The sequence below is a fragment of the Pituophis catenifer genome, unplaced genomic scaffold (genome assembly GCF_029215685.1).
Source record: "Pituophis catenifer annectens isolate HBS135680 unplaced genomic scaffold, rPitCat1.0.hap2 SCAF_1, whole genome shotgun sequence".
NCBI classification, from domain to species: Eukaryota; Metazoa; Chordata; class Lepidosauria; order Squamata; family Colubridae; genus Pituophis; species Pituophis catenifer.
The window spans coordinates 612,095-626,528 of record NW_027256881.1 but is presented as its reverse complement, the minus strand read 5'-3'; the positions used below and the strand labels follow the sequence as shown (position 1 = coordinate 626,528).

The 14,434-nt window shown below is 47.7% G+C and overlaps 1 protein-coding gene across 1 annotated transcript in view; it reads right to left on the bottom strand.

Moving 5' to 3' along the window:
* Positions 1–2,000: 2,000 nt before the first annotated feature.
* The window catches only part of VPS53 (VPS53 subunit of GARP complex), a 70,409-nt gene continuing 57,975 nt past the window's right edge, over positions 2,001–14,434 (bottom strand). Inside the window, exons 19-22 of the mRNA XM_070944956.1 lie at positions 14,136–14,201; positions 9,393–9,534; positions 4,937–5,041; positions 2,001–2,743 (exon numbers count right to left, since the gene is read on the bottom strand). Coding sequence (XP_070801057.1) covers positions 2,573–2,743; positions 4,937–5,041; positions 9,393–9,534; positions 14,136–14,201 — 484 coding nt within the window. The 3' untranslated portion in view covers positions 2,001–2,572. The remainder of the gene's footprint in view (positions 2,744–4,936; positions 5,042–9,392; positions 9,535–14,135; positions 14,202–14,434) is intronic.

Genomic DNA, 14,434 nt, shown 5'->3' with positions numbered 1-14,434 from the left:
AAAAGAAGGAGGAGGGAGGGATGGAAAAATGGGGAGAGAGAAAGAAAGAAAGAAAGAAAGAAAGAAAGAAGGAAGGAAGAAAGGAAGAAAGGAGGGGGATGGAAGGATGGATTGAAAAATAGGGAGAGAAAAAGAAAGGAAGGAAGGAAGAAAAAAAGGGGAGGGATGGAAGAATGGTGGAAAAATAGGGAGAAAGGAACAAAGAAATAAAGAGTGAGTGAAGGAAAGGAGGAAGAAAGAAGAAAAAGAGGGAAGGAAAGGAAGGGAGAAGAGAAAGAAAGAAGAAAGAAAGAAAGAAAGAAAGAAAGAAAGAAAGAAAGAAAGAAAGAAAGAAAGAAAGAAAGAAAGAAAGAGAAAGAAAGAAAGGGAGGGAAGGAAAGGAGAAGACATTACTATTTACAAGGCAGGAGGTTTCTCAAGAGAGCCGCCCCTCCTTCCTGTTTGTTCAACCCTCCTGCAATCGGATGGCACAACGAGAGGAGGGGGGGGGAGGGAGGGAGGGGAAGGCCAAGATGCCAGCAGGCCGGATGATCTCTTGGGAGGCCCCTCTTGCCCTGCTCTCCATAAAAACCAGGCAGGACCTGGTTACACCTTCCTCGATTAGATTTTTTTCCCTTTTGCAAGCCAACCCTGGGCAAACATTGCTCACCCTGGATGGCAACCCAACCCAAAGCGCCAAGGGCACGGCACCCTGCCCCACTTCCTGGGGACGTGAAGGGCCTTTTGCTTTGAGGGTGCATGCATGGGGGGGGGGGAGAAGGGAGGTCAGCAACTGGCTGTCTGCAGGCCTCCCTCAAACCCCCAGAACTTGCAAACGGGATCCACCTCCAAAGGCCCCTGAAGGAAGAAAATCCCTCGCCTTTTTCAAAAAAAAAAACACACACACGCAAACTCCAGCAGCTGCAAGAATTTTGGGGAAGGAATATGAACCTCTCTCTCCGCGCCCCCCACCCCCTCTTGGGAGGTTTCCTGTTTTTAATGAATGCCCCGATTTTGTAGGGAGTGAAATTTGTGGGGGGGAGGGGGGAGAGTGTGGGGGGGTGTTTCCCTAGCATGGAGTGATGATACCCTGGCTAAAAATTTGGAGTGCAAGGTCTCGAATGCTTCCCGAAGCTTTTGTCTCTGGAAAGCAGGAAAGGAAAAATGAGAAATCTGGGGTGGTTCCAGATCCCAGAAATTCTCAGGAAGGAAAAAAAAAAGTTATCTTTAAAAAAAAAAAAAAAAAAGATCCAGGAATTCAGGAACAAAACAAACAAACAAAACACAAAAAACAACAACTTTGTTCCGCTCGGGACAAATGAAGGGCAGAGGAAGCAAAAATTAAAAAGAAAAAAAAAACACACACACATACATAACAGCAGGCAGTTTTGAAAAGCACACAGAGAGACACACACGCAAAGAGCACGGAAAGATCCAAAGGCTGGGTGCAAATCCGGAATGTTTTCATCCTGGCAAAAACCAGGTAGCTAATAAAATGTGGCTGGAGGAAGGGAGGTTTTTATTGTTTGGACCGGATCCAAGGTAGGTGAGAGCCGGATGAATCTCGGCAGAGATTTTGGCTCGGGTCAAGTGAGCCGGTGGAAAAAGAGACAAGAAGTTTAGTTTCTGCTCTCCGAATTGCAGAAAAATGGGAGATTGCGGGGGTGGTGGGGTGTTTTAAGGATTGCCCCACCAATGGTGGGGAGATAGGGGTAGAAGGAACCCAATAAGGAATTATTAATTTGTCAAGTGGGTTTATCAAGTGGGGGGCTGATGAATGAAATGTAAATTGAATTTTGCAGCTTTTTTTTTTTTTTTTCCTGAAATTGACTATGAAATTTCCCGGAATTGATTTTGAAATTGACTGAAATTTCTTCTGGAATTGACACTTTCTGAAACAGACTGAGTCCCAATGAGTTTTGTTCTGAGCTACGTAAAGACTGTCTAGCTCCTTTCCCCCCACCCCACAATCTTGACAATTTTAAACGGTGTGGACTTCCAACTCTCAGAATTCTGGGAGTTGGAAGTCCACCTAGTTGAAAGTTGCTGAGGTTGGGAAACAATGCTTTTAGGTAACGAAGCAGAAAAAAAACCGTCACAGAGTTACGCCGGAAAACAGCTCGGAGAAAAAAAAACACCCACGGAAAGAGGAAGGAGCGAGGGGGTCTACGAAGAAGGAGAACCCCCTGTTCCTGGGGGAATTTTTTTTTTTTGCATTCGGAACATTGCAAAAAGGAGATTCCAACACGCCCAGAGACACAGATCAACCATCCTACAAGGTTACCTCTTAAAATATAAAATTAACCCTTGCAAAAATATCAGGGATCTCATATCTTGAGATAAGACCTTGGAAAATTATCAACTTCCTGCCAAAGATTAGGACCATCCTGTGATTTGGGGCGTACTTCAATTCATCGGGGAGACCAGACAGACAGACTACGGGGGAAGCCGGGATGCCGGAGACAGCTGGTGGCTGATTTCTGCTATCCGGAAGGCCCTCGATGGGGTAGGGGTACAACCTGCAACGAACAATTTAAATTTGGACCGCGATGCCTTCAGCAGCTGGAGAAGAAGAAGATGGGCTAGGTTGCAGCTAGAGTCTCTTCTTGATCAGTTTTTCCAGTTTGCGGATACGGGAAGATTCCTGCTCGGGCGTGGGGGCCGCCAGGGAGACGCAGCCGCCGGTTTCGGCGCCCGAGGGAAGTGCCGGGAGCCTCTGACGGAATAAGTCCAACATGCTACTTTGCTCGCTTCGCTTGAGACCCTGTGGAGACACGGAGGGTGGGGGGGAGAGACGGATGATGGCTAACCTTTTCCGGACCGAGTGCCCAAAGCGTGTGCATGCGTGCCCGAGCCCCCAAAATGCAATGCATGCATGGCCCCCGTGCCTGCGCCCCACCCCCATGCATGCACGTGTGTGCACACGTACCCCCGTACGTGCCCCGCCCCATGCATGTGGGGGCACTACCATCTGGAACGAGCTCCCCCCAGAGATACGGAGGATCCCGGATCTGCGCACGTTTCGTCGTGCTCGCAAAACTTTTTTATTTCAGCAGGCTGGCCTGGCCTAACTCTCCCCTTTTAAATTTTTTAAATCGTTTGATTTGTTTTATAAATTGGGTGTTTTAATCTGTGTTTCGGCCAAAATATTTAATAATTTTAAGGGACTTTTAATGTTTGTTAATTATCTGTATTTTATCTTGGCTGTTCACCGCCCTGAGTCCTCCGGGAGTAGGGCGGTATAGAAATTTGATAAATAAATAAATAAATAAATAAATAAATAAATAAATAAATAAATGGCCCCCACATGCGCACGCAGGGCCCCTGTATGCGCCCCACCTCCCACGCATGCGTGGCAGAGACCCGATGTCCAGCTGGCCAGCGGGAGACAAACACGCACGCGCAGCAGAGCTAAACTGGGGTGATGGCTTGCGTGTCCACAGAAGAGGGCCTGCGTGCCACCTGTGGCACACGTGCCATAGGTTCGCCATCACGGCTACAGGCAAAACTCAGGAGCCACATTTGGCTTCAGAGCTTGAGCTAACATGGGCTTTGCAGTTGTTGTTTTTTTTTTTTTTTTTAAATTTGATTTATATGCCGCCCTTCTCCGAAGACTCAGGGCGGCTTACAATGTGCTCAGCAATAGCCTTTTTGTATATTTATACAAAGTCAGCTTATTGCCCCCACAAACTGGGTCCTCATTTTACCCACCTTAGAAAGGATGGAAGGCTGAGTCAACCTTGAGCCTTGGCGAGATTCGAACCCTGCAGTAATTGCAGGCAGCTGGTCTTAATAACCAGCTTAATAACAGGGTGCCTTAAACCCCTGTACTACCAAGGCTGTGGTTTATTGTTTCGTGATGGACTGATGGAGAAGGCCATACAGAAAGAAAGAGGATAAGGGGATGATAAAGGACAGGTTGCGTCCTGGCAGAATATCTGGAGGCATCTGGAAGACATGTCCCAGAACAGGGGTGTCAGGTTTCGATGCTATCTCAAAATAAATGAATTTCCAAACTGCCGATCTTTGAGGAAATTTTCTCTTTATTGAGGATAGTGATCTGTCCCTGGCTCTTTCATGGTCAGCACTGACCTTTGCCCCCCCAAGCCCTCCCTTTCCGATCCCCAATTCTCTGCGTCTCATTGGCTATCTTCCAAGCCACTCTCCTCATCCCATCTCCGTCAGATCACAGGAATGTCTCCCCCTCCTCCCATCTCCGAGGAAACAGAATCTTCAAAGGAATTAAGTAGGCAAAAGTTCAAGCTTCTCCTCTCTTTTCATATGTCAGCGCTGGAACGCTGACATTGGGTGGGTTCTAAAATTTTTTACTACGGGTTCTGTGGGCATGGCTTATTTTGTGGGCGTGGCTTGGTGACGGGAGTAATGTGACTGGGTGGGCGTGGCCAACTTTTTTTTTTTTTTTTTTTTACTTTTAAAAGCATTTTTTCTACAACCTTAAGAGGTTGCAAAAAAAAAATGCTTTTAGAAGCCTCTGACGATCAGGCAACTCAGCGGGGATCGCCAGAGGCTTTTAAAGGCATTTTTTTTCCTACAACCTCTTCAGCTTACGGAGGGCCTCGGGGGAGGGGGGAGGCCGTTTTCACCCTCCCCAGACCCCTAGAGAGGCTCTGGAGCTCAAGGACAGCAAAAAATGGGCCTTTTGGTCCCACCGGAAGTTGGCAAAGCAGCCATTTCCAGCCTCCGGGGTGGGGGGGAAGGCCGTTTTCACCCTCCCCAGACTCCTAGAAAGGCTCTGGAGGCTGGTGAGATAGAAAAACAGGCCTACCGGGTCATCGAGTGCCAGGAGCGTGTGCCACCCCACCCCCCCCCGGCATACGATGGGAAAAAGGTTAGCCATCACTGATTTAGGTCCTTCAACACTCATCTTTCCCATGCTATGCTCCAGAGAAATAGAACAGCCTTTCTTGCTGCCCGCTTGCCCTGGCGCCCAACTCACCTTCATCTCCAGAATCTTCTGGAACGTGTCAGTGGTGCAGTCGGAGAGGAGTTTGATGTAGTTGTCCACAAAGACCACAGCGGGCTCATGAGGCGCCATCACGACCTGCAGGGACAGAAGAGCAGCCGATCAGAAGAGCCGCGATGGCACAGTGGTTATGTTGTGGCTCCGTTACCTGAGCCTGTGTCATCGGCAGGAGAGGACTCCGAGAGTGAAGGAGAGGAGTTGGCAAGGCCTCCCTCTCCAGGACCCTCCTCTCTGGCAATGCCTTCGGTGTCCGCCGAAGGGCAAGAGATAGGGCTGGGGCCAAGCACGTCCACGCAGCCACAGATGGACAGTGATGAGGGTAATGAGTCTTGGCTGGATCCACGCCAGCGTCGCAGAGATAAATGCGCGCAACAGAAGGGCGTGCCCGAGATTAGGCTGAGTCACTGGACCACACCCCACAGGATATAAAAGGGAGCGTGGTGGCCAGTCAAACCTTGTAACGAACAAAGCTGAAAGCTTCCACGCCATTCTGCATTGCCGGACTTCTTGCTATAGACTTTGCTGGATTATCTCTGGACTTGATTGACTCCGTAATTATTGAGCTGTTTTTTTTGAAGTATCAGAAGTGGGGAGAAGTTATCTCTCCTCTTTGTAAATAATAAACTCTTGGCAGGCAGTCACTAGGTTGTTGCCAAGTTCCGTTATCATAAGGAAAAGGATTTTGCCGGCTGGTTTGGTCTTTAACCCTTGAATGTCTGTTGGTGTGTGTGCGTGTGGTTGGGGACAGAACAGGTTAGAATGCAGGATTGCAGGCAAACACTGCCCTCTGCCAGGAGTTCGATCCTGATCGGTTCAAGATTGACTCAGCCTTCCATCCTTCTGACGTGGGTAAAATGAGGAGCCAGATTGTTGGGGGAAAATATGCTGTAAACCTCTTAGAGAGAGCTGTAAAACTGGCTGGAGAATTCTGGGAGTTGAAGTCCACAAGTCTTCAAGCCAAGTTTGAAGACCCCTGCTCTAAACAAAACCATTAAAAAAAAAAAAAGATTTCCTCTCTAAAATAACATCCAATCTGGTTTTTTTCTGCCTTGGCTGCACTTTTGTCCCTGTGCCAGCCAGCAAAGTAAAATTAAAAATACAAGTGGTCCTCAACTTATGACCACGACTGAGCCCAAAATTTAAGTTGCTAAGTGAGAAATTTGTTAAGTGAGCTTTGCCCCCTTTTTGCCACCTTTCTCGCAAAGAGTTGCTAAGGGGATTCAGTACAGTTGTTAACTTAGGAAGACGGCTGTTGAGTGAATCCGGCTTCCCCACTGACGTTGCATGTCAGAAGTTTGCAAAAAGTGATCACATGACCCCGGGATGCTGCGACCGTCATAAATATGAGCCAGTTGCCAAGCGTCTGAATTCTGATTACGTGACCGTGGGGGATGCTGAAACGGTCGTAAGTGTGAGTCACTTTTTTCAGTGCTGTTGTAACTTCAAATGGTCACTAAGCAAACTGTTGTAAGTCGAGGACTCCCTGTATGGCTTTTAAGGGGCTTAATTCTAACTATGTGAGAATTACAGACAGACAGACAGACAGATAGATATGTGGATGGATGGATGGAGGATGGATGGATGGATGAATGGATGGATAGATAAAGTCATCCATAGTGACCATAGATTCATGATAGGTAGGTAGATGGGTGGATGGATGGATAAATGGATGGATAGATGATAGATAGATACATAGATAGATAGATAGATAGATAGATAGATAGATAGATAGATAGATAGATAAATGATAGATGGATGAATGGATGGATAGATGATGGATGGATGGATGGATGGATGGATGGATGGATAAATGGATGGATAAATGATAGATGATAGATAGATGGATGGATGGATGGATGAATGATAGATGATAGATAGATATGTGGATGGATGGATAGATGATGGATGGATGGATGGATAGATGGATAGATAAATGGATGGATGGATGGATAAATGATAGATGGATAAATGATAGATGGATGGATGGATAAATGGATGGATAAATGATAGATGGATAGATAGATATGTGGATGGATGGATAGATGATAGATAGATGGATGGATGGATGGATGGATGGATGGATGGATAGATGGATGGATGGATGAATGATAGATGGATAAATGATGGATGGATGGATAAATGATAGATAGATGATAGATAGATATGTGGATGGATGGATAGATGATAGATAGATAGATGGATGGATGGATGGATGGATGGATAGATGGATGAATGGATGAATGATAGATGGATAAATGATAGATAGATGATAGATAGATATGTGGATGGATGGATAGATAAATGGATGGATGGATGGATGGATAAATGATAGACGGATAAATGATGGATGGATGGATAAATGATATATAGATATGTGGATGGATGGATAGATGATAGATAGATGGATGGATGGATAAATGATAGATGGATGGATGGATAAATGATAAGATAGATGGATAGATATGTGGATGGATGGATGGATAGATAGATAGATGGATGGATGGATGGATGGATGGTGATGAAGTCCAAACAATATGTTTATGGAGGTTCTCCGTCATCCAGATCACGGTTGTCCCACAGGGGCTTTTTTTCAAGAGGCAACTGGAGTTTCTGGTTTTTTCTCTGAAGACATTTTGCTTCTCATCCAAGAAGCTTCTTCCGCTCTGGCTGGAGGATGGTGGGGGGAAGGGAAGGAATTATATTCCTTGCAGGCAGCTGGTCATTTATAATCAATCCTTCCCTTCCGCACCATTCGGTCAGAGCAGAAGCAGCTCCTTGGATGAGAAGCGAAACATCTTCAAGGAAAAAAACAGAAAAGTCCCCTTGCCTCTTGAGAAAAGCAATTTTGGAAGCTCGGGCCGTGTTTCCCCCATCCGGTTCCAGCCTCTTTCTGATTTTCCAAGAAAAGCTTCTGTCTTTTGGCATCCCGGAGGCCAAACCCCGAATTTGAGAAGCCGCTCTAGAAGGGGGGTGAGGGGTGGGAAATGCAAGGGTCGATTTCCTGCAACCCCTCCCTGTCCCCACCCAGGCAGGCATGAAGCAGCTGTCACCAGCCTTGCCTAGGATCTAATTGGAAATGCCGAAGGAAAACCCATCCTGGGAAAAGCCGAAAAGCCCTCAACTCCGGAACGGGGAAAGGAATTTGGGGAAGGACTCTGCGCTCGGTTGCCTTTAAAAGTGAGCGACAGCTTGAGACGCCCCGCAATTAGAATGGAGAGGAAGGGGAGAGAGAGCCAGTTCGGTCTAGTGGTTAAGGCAACAAGCTAGAAGCTGGGAGATGGCGAGTTCTAGTCCTGCTTTAGGCATGAAAGCAGGGTGGTGACTTTGGGCCAATCACCAGGAGACGGGGAGTTGTAGTCCCACTTTAGGCATGAAAGCCGACTGGGTGAGTTTGGGCCAATTAGCAGGATGTGGTGAGTTCTAATCCTGCCTTAGGTTGGGTGACTTTGGGCCAATCACCAGGAGACGGTGAATTCTAGTCCCGCCTTAAGCATGAAAACAGGCTGGGTGACTTTGGCCCAATCACCAGGAGATGGTGAGTTCTAGTCCCACCTTAAGCATGAAAGGCTGCTGGGTGACTTTGGGGCAATCACCAGGAGATTGTGAATTCTAGTCCCGCCTTAAGCATGAAAACAGGGTGGTGACTTTGGGCCACTCACCAGGAGACAATGAGTTGTAGTCCCATTTTAGGCATGAAAGCCGACTGGGTGAGTTTGGGCCAATTAGCAGGATGTGGTGAGTTCTAATCCTGCCTTAGGTTGGGTGACTTTGGGCCAATCACCAGGAGACGGTGAATTCTAGTCCCGCCTTAAGCATGAAAGCAGACTTGGTGACTTTCGGCCAATCACCAGGGGATGGTGAGTTCTAGTCCCGCCTTAAGCATGAAAACAGGCTGGGTGACTTTGGGCCAATCACCAGGAGACGGTGAGTTCTAGTCTCGCCTTAAGCATGAAAACACTGGGTAACTTTCGGCCAATCACCAGGAGACGGTGAGTTCTAGTCTCGCCTTAAGCACGAAAACAGACTGGGTGACTTTCGGCCAATCACCAGGGGATGGTGAGTTCTAGTCCCGCCTTAAGCATGAAAACAGGCTGGGTGACTTTGGGCCAATCACCAGGGGATGGTGAATTCTAGTCCTGATTTAAGCACGAAAGCCAGCTGGATGACTTTGGGCCAATTATCAGGAGACGGTGAGTTCTAGTTCCATCTTAGGTATGAAAGCTCACAGAGTTGTTGTTCTGGGGAAAATAGGAGCAGGAAGAAGTATTAGATACGTTCGCTGCCTTGAGTTATTTGTTAAAAACAATAAGGGAAACAAACAAACAAACAAACTCTGTCCTATAAGGTGGCTTCAGGCAGGTAGCCGGTCGCTTCCTTCCTCAGGAATTCTTCGGAGGGCAAGATGGTCTGGAAGCAAGAAAAAGTCTACCTTGAGGATCATCTCGGCCCGCGTCATGCCCTTGACCACGATCTTCGTGTAGCTGGCGGGCGCCTTCCTCACCACCTGCGAGCCGATGGACGGCAGGTCGAGCAGGATCATTTTCAGGGAGTGAGTGTCCAGCAGCAGCTGAAGCAGATAATAGGAATGATGATGAAGTGATATTTTATATACTAGCCCCTAGTACAGTGTTTCTCAACCTTGGTAGCTTGAAGATGGGTGGACTTCAACTCCCAGAATCCCCCAGCCAGCAGCGCTGGCTGGGGGATTCTGGGAGTTGAAGTCCACCCATCTTCAAGCTACCAAGGTTGAGAAACACTGCCCCAGTAAATAAAGTGAAAGCAAACTTCACTCCCTATTAGCACTGATGATGTTACCTAGCTGGGTCATAAAATGTCTGCAAGAAAACAAACAAGCTCAGAGAGCACCATGGATCCCACATCCATCCATCCATCCATCCATCCATCCATCTCTCTCTTCCTTCCTCACTTTCTTCCTTCATTCACGGATGAAGAGATCATCGTTTTATAAAAGCACTAAATGTGCTAGTCGTTCCCGACTCCAGAGGGCGGTGCTCATCTCCGTTTCAAAGCCGAAGAGCCAGCGCTGTCTGAAGAAGACGTCTCCGTGGTCATGTGGCCGGCATGACTCAACGCCAAAGGCGCACGGAACGCTGTTTCCTTCCCACCGAAGGTGGTCCCTGTTTTTCTACTTGCATTTTTTAACGTGCTTTCGAACTGCTAGGTTGGCAGAAGCTGGGACAAGTCACGGGAGCTCACCCCATTAAGCAGCACTAGGGATTCGAACCGCTGAACTGCCGACCTTTCGATCGACAAGCTCAGCATCTTAGCCACAGAGCCACCCTGTCCCTACATAAAAATAAATAAATGAAAGCACTACAGGCTATCAAATAAATACTGTTAAGATACCCATGCCCGGAATGACTGTGAATTAAATGTTGGAATGCAATAAGAAAAAAATATATATATTCTTTGTCCTCCTGCACTTGTAAGCCACAGCCTGGGTGTGTGTACGTGCACAGATCAATGTGGATTGTAAAACAATTAAAGAGACTATAAATAGCTACCTGTTGGGAAACTGAAACTGGTTTTCATTAACTTTTAAGTGAAATAAAACAAGGAGTAGCTGGATGTGAGGTGACACGCTCTCTTTCTACAGGGAGTCAAATTTAGGTAGTGTGGGTTTAAATCCTAACGTACGTCTGGCATTTATCTTGTCTGGGTGTGTGTAGGACTTCGAGATGAATTTGATATAGGTAGTCCTCGATGTGAAGTTTCCGAAAGATGCTCTAATTAATTCATGAGCTATGAGCCAAACTTCAAAAGAAATAGAGTCATTTATTAGGAGCACCATTTCGGCAATATTCGGATGCAGTTAGGACTGATCCTACATAGATTTACGTTCCCCTATGACCCTGTCTCTCCCCTCCTCCCTGGCCATGTCATAAATCACATTCTCCAATTCACCACTTTGGCTGGCTGTGAAATCCAACACCCTCCTTCTGATTGCGGTCAGGAAGAATGTATGGAATGCAGCTTCAGTTAGGGAAATCAATCAGCTCCATCAGTTCTCCTGCCCTCCTGCTCATGGCAACTTGAAAGCTTTGCAAGTTGACACTCGATTTATGACCGCAACCCAGCCCAAAACTTCTGTTGCTAAGTGAGACAGTTGCAAAGTGAGTTTCGCCCCATTTTTACGATCTTTCTGGTTACCGCTGTTAAGTGAATCACCGCGGTTGTTAACTGAGCAACACGGTCGTTAAAGCGAATCGGGCTTCCCCCATTGACTTCGCTTGTCGGAAGGTCACGGAAGAGGATCACGTGACACCCCCCCCGGGAACACTCTGCGACGGTCATAAATATGAGTCAGTTGTGCCAAGCGTGCGAATTTTGATCCCGCGACATCCGTGGGGATGCTGCCACAGTCGTTAAGTGTAAAAAAAAAACAGTCATAAGTCACTTTTTGCAATGCCGCTGTAACTTCGAACGGTCACTGAGCGAATGGTTGTAAGTCGAGGACTACCTGTATTATAACTTTTTCACAGTGTTTCTCAGTCGTGGCAACTTTTAAGTTGGGTGGACTTCAACACCCAGAATTTTCAACAAATTTTGGATGGGCCACCCAAAGACTTTAGTCATGAAGTTGCCCCAGTTACCAACCTGGGTAGAGGTGCCAGGCTGATTTAATTCATTCCTTAAGAGTTTTCTCCTGTTTCACCTGAAATCTCTCTAATCAAATACAAACAAACCGATAGAGGAGAATGTCTGTATCCCAGAGTTGAACTGAGGGGGTCCTTGGTGCTCTCTGAACTTGGTGGCTTTCCTGCAGATGTTTCGGGACCCATGTAGGTAATATCATCAGTGCTAGAAGGGGGGAGGAGGAGGAGGAGGAGGAAGAAAAGGAGGAGCATTGTCTTTAGAAGAGCACTTGATGGCTGTGACCGGGAGGATTTTCCATCAGGTCCGCCTGATTCGCCAGTTGCGTCCCTTTCTGGATCGGGCTCCTTACATGCCCTCGTCACTTCCCGCCTGGACTACTGCAACGCTCTCTACATGGGGCTCCCCTTGAGGAGCACCCGGAGGCTCCAACTGGCGCAGAGTGCGGCCGCGCGGGTGGTGATGGGAGCAACATGGCGCTCCCGTGTGACACCTCTCCTGCGCGAGCTGCACTGGCTCTCGGTGGTCTTCCGGGTGCGCTTCCAGGTTTTGGTCACCACCTTTAGAGCGCTCCATGGCTCAGGACCTGGTTATTTACGGGACCGCCTACTACTACAAGCAGCCTCCCACCGACCGGTACGCTCCCATAGAGAGGGGCTCCTCCGGATGCCGTCAGCTAAACAATGTCAACTGGCGGCCCCCAGGGGGAGGGTCTTCTCTGTGGGGGCACCTACTATCTGGAACGAGCTCCCCCCAGAGATACGGAGGATCCCGGATCTGTGCACTTTCCGCCATGCTCTTAAGACTCTCCTATTCCAGCAAGCCAGCCTGGCCTAATTTTCTCCCCTGTTTTAAAATTCTTTTAAATCGAAATTTTAATCTGTTTTAAATGATTGGGATTTTTAATTGTCTCGGGCTAAATTATTTAATCTGGTTTTAATTATGTCTTTTAACTTTTGTATCTATGTATTTTATTTTGTGCCTGTTCACCGCCCTGAGTCCTTCGGGAGTAGGGCGGTATATAAATCTAATAAAACATAAAACAAACAAACATTGTGGGGCTCCTTGGTGCTCTCTGAGCTTGGTGATTTTCTTGCAGACGTTTTATGACCCAAATAGGTAACATCATCAGTGCTGGAAGGGAATGGGATTTGTAGAGAGGAGGAGGAGGGCGACTGTGGGGCTCCTTGGTGCTCTCGGAGCTTGCTCATTTTCTTGCAGACGTTTCGTGACCCAACTAGGTAACATCATCAGTGCTTGATGGTTGGCCTGGTATTAATCCTGGGGTTTATCTCTGCATATCTGGGCGCTGATCCAACAATCCGACAGTAAACAATCCCCCAATCCCCAAGGACACTCCCACCAACACTGACGCGGCAAGGATATCAACAGGGAGCAAACCCCGCTCCCTTCTAGCACTGATGACGTTACCTAGTGGGGTCATGAAATGTCTACAAGGAAACCCCCAAGCTCAGAGAACACGAAGGACCCCTCAGATAGAAAACACAAGTCTTGCTGTGATTTTCAGCGTGTTCAACAAACTCAAGACGGCTGAAAAACATTTTGAGAAGGATCGAGCCACCTCCCGCTGTGTTGTGACCCCGACTCCCGAGCCTGTCCTAACAGAGGAAGAGGACTCAGAAGGTGATGGGGAGGAACTGATAAGGCCTCCTCCTCTCTGGCAATGCCTCAGGTTCCATCCGAAGGCCAAGAGGAACAGCCTGGGATATGCCAGGAGGAAAGCATATCAGATAGGGAGCAAGGATGATGAATCCTGGCTTGATCCCAGGCAGCGTCGGAGCGAGAAGCGTGCGCAGCAACGAAAGAGGCGTGGGAAGGCCCGAGGTTGAGCTGAGTCACTGAGCCACACCCCACAAGGAATAAAAGTGGGCGTCAGCACTTCAAGCTGCATTTACTTTAGTGCTGACATAAGAAGGAGAAGCGGAGGCGTCTGGAAAGGGACGTTTGACTTTTCACCTACTTATTTTCCCTGGAGATAATATCCCCTAGGAGATGGGATGGGAGGGGGGAAATTCCTTGAGCTGGAGCAGTAGATAAGGGGTAGAATGACTTGGAAGATGACCAATGAGTGCAGGGGAGTGGGGAACGGAAAGGGGAGTTTTTCTTCAAAGACTTTGTTTGAAACGCAATTTATTTGAGATGACCTCGAAACCTGACAGTGGGTGGGATTGCTCTTCAGGCTTTGTGACGGTCAAAGTTAAAAACCTGAGAGTCACATCGCGTTACTTGAAATCTGGCTTGTGCATATTTGGATTGGACCTTGGCTAAACTCTTGCTTCGTGGATTACTTTTTTGCTACTGGACCAGACTGAGGATAAACTCTCTCTCGCTTACTGTGAGTGAAAACTGACTTGGCGGGCATTTCGCAGTTTAATGCCAAAACTCTTATCTGCAAGGGATTTTAGTCTGATTGCATAATAAAACCTTGGCAGGCGTGCGTGGTTGTGTGTTTGCCTGTGTGGGGAAGGGGGACAGAACACACCGGCTGTTTCCCAACGACCCCTTCCTCAGATTTAAACTTGGATTCTCACCTGTTCGGCCCCCCACCATGCTGATCGGCTTGCACTTGAAAAGGTGGTTAATGAACTTGGGGATGAAACAGCTGCAAGAAAGAAGAGAAGAAACGAAGAGGATACATTTCCCGTGAAGCTTAAAAGGAAAAACAGATTTTTCTCATCCAGTATTTCTCAGTCTTGGCCACTGGGTGGACTTCAATTCCCAGAATTCCCCAGCCAGAATTCCCCAAAGGGGTTGGTTCAGCGCGAATGACTGACATGCGCGACTGCCATTCACTTAAATGGAGCAAGCGAGGGTGCGCGCACGTGATCGCTGGAC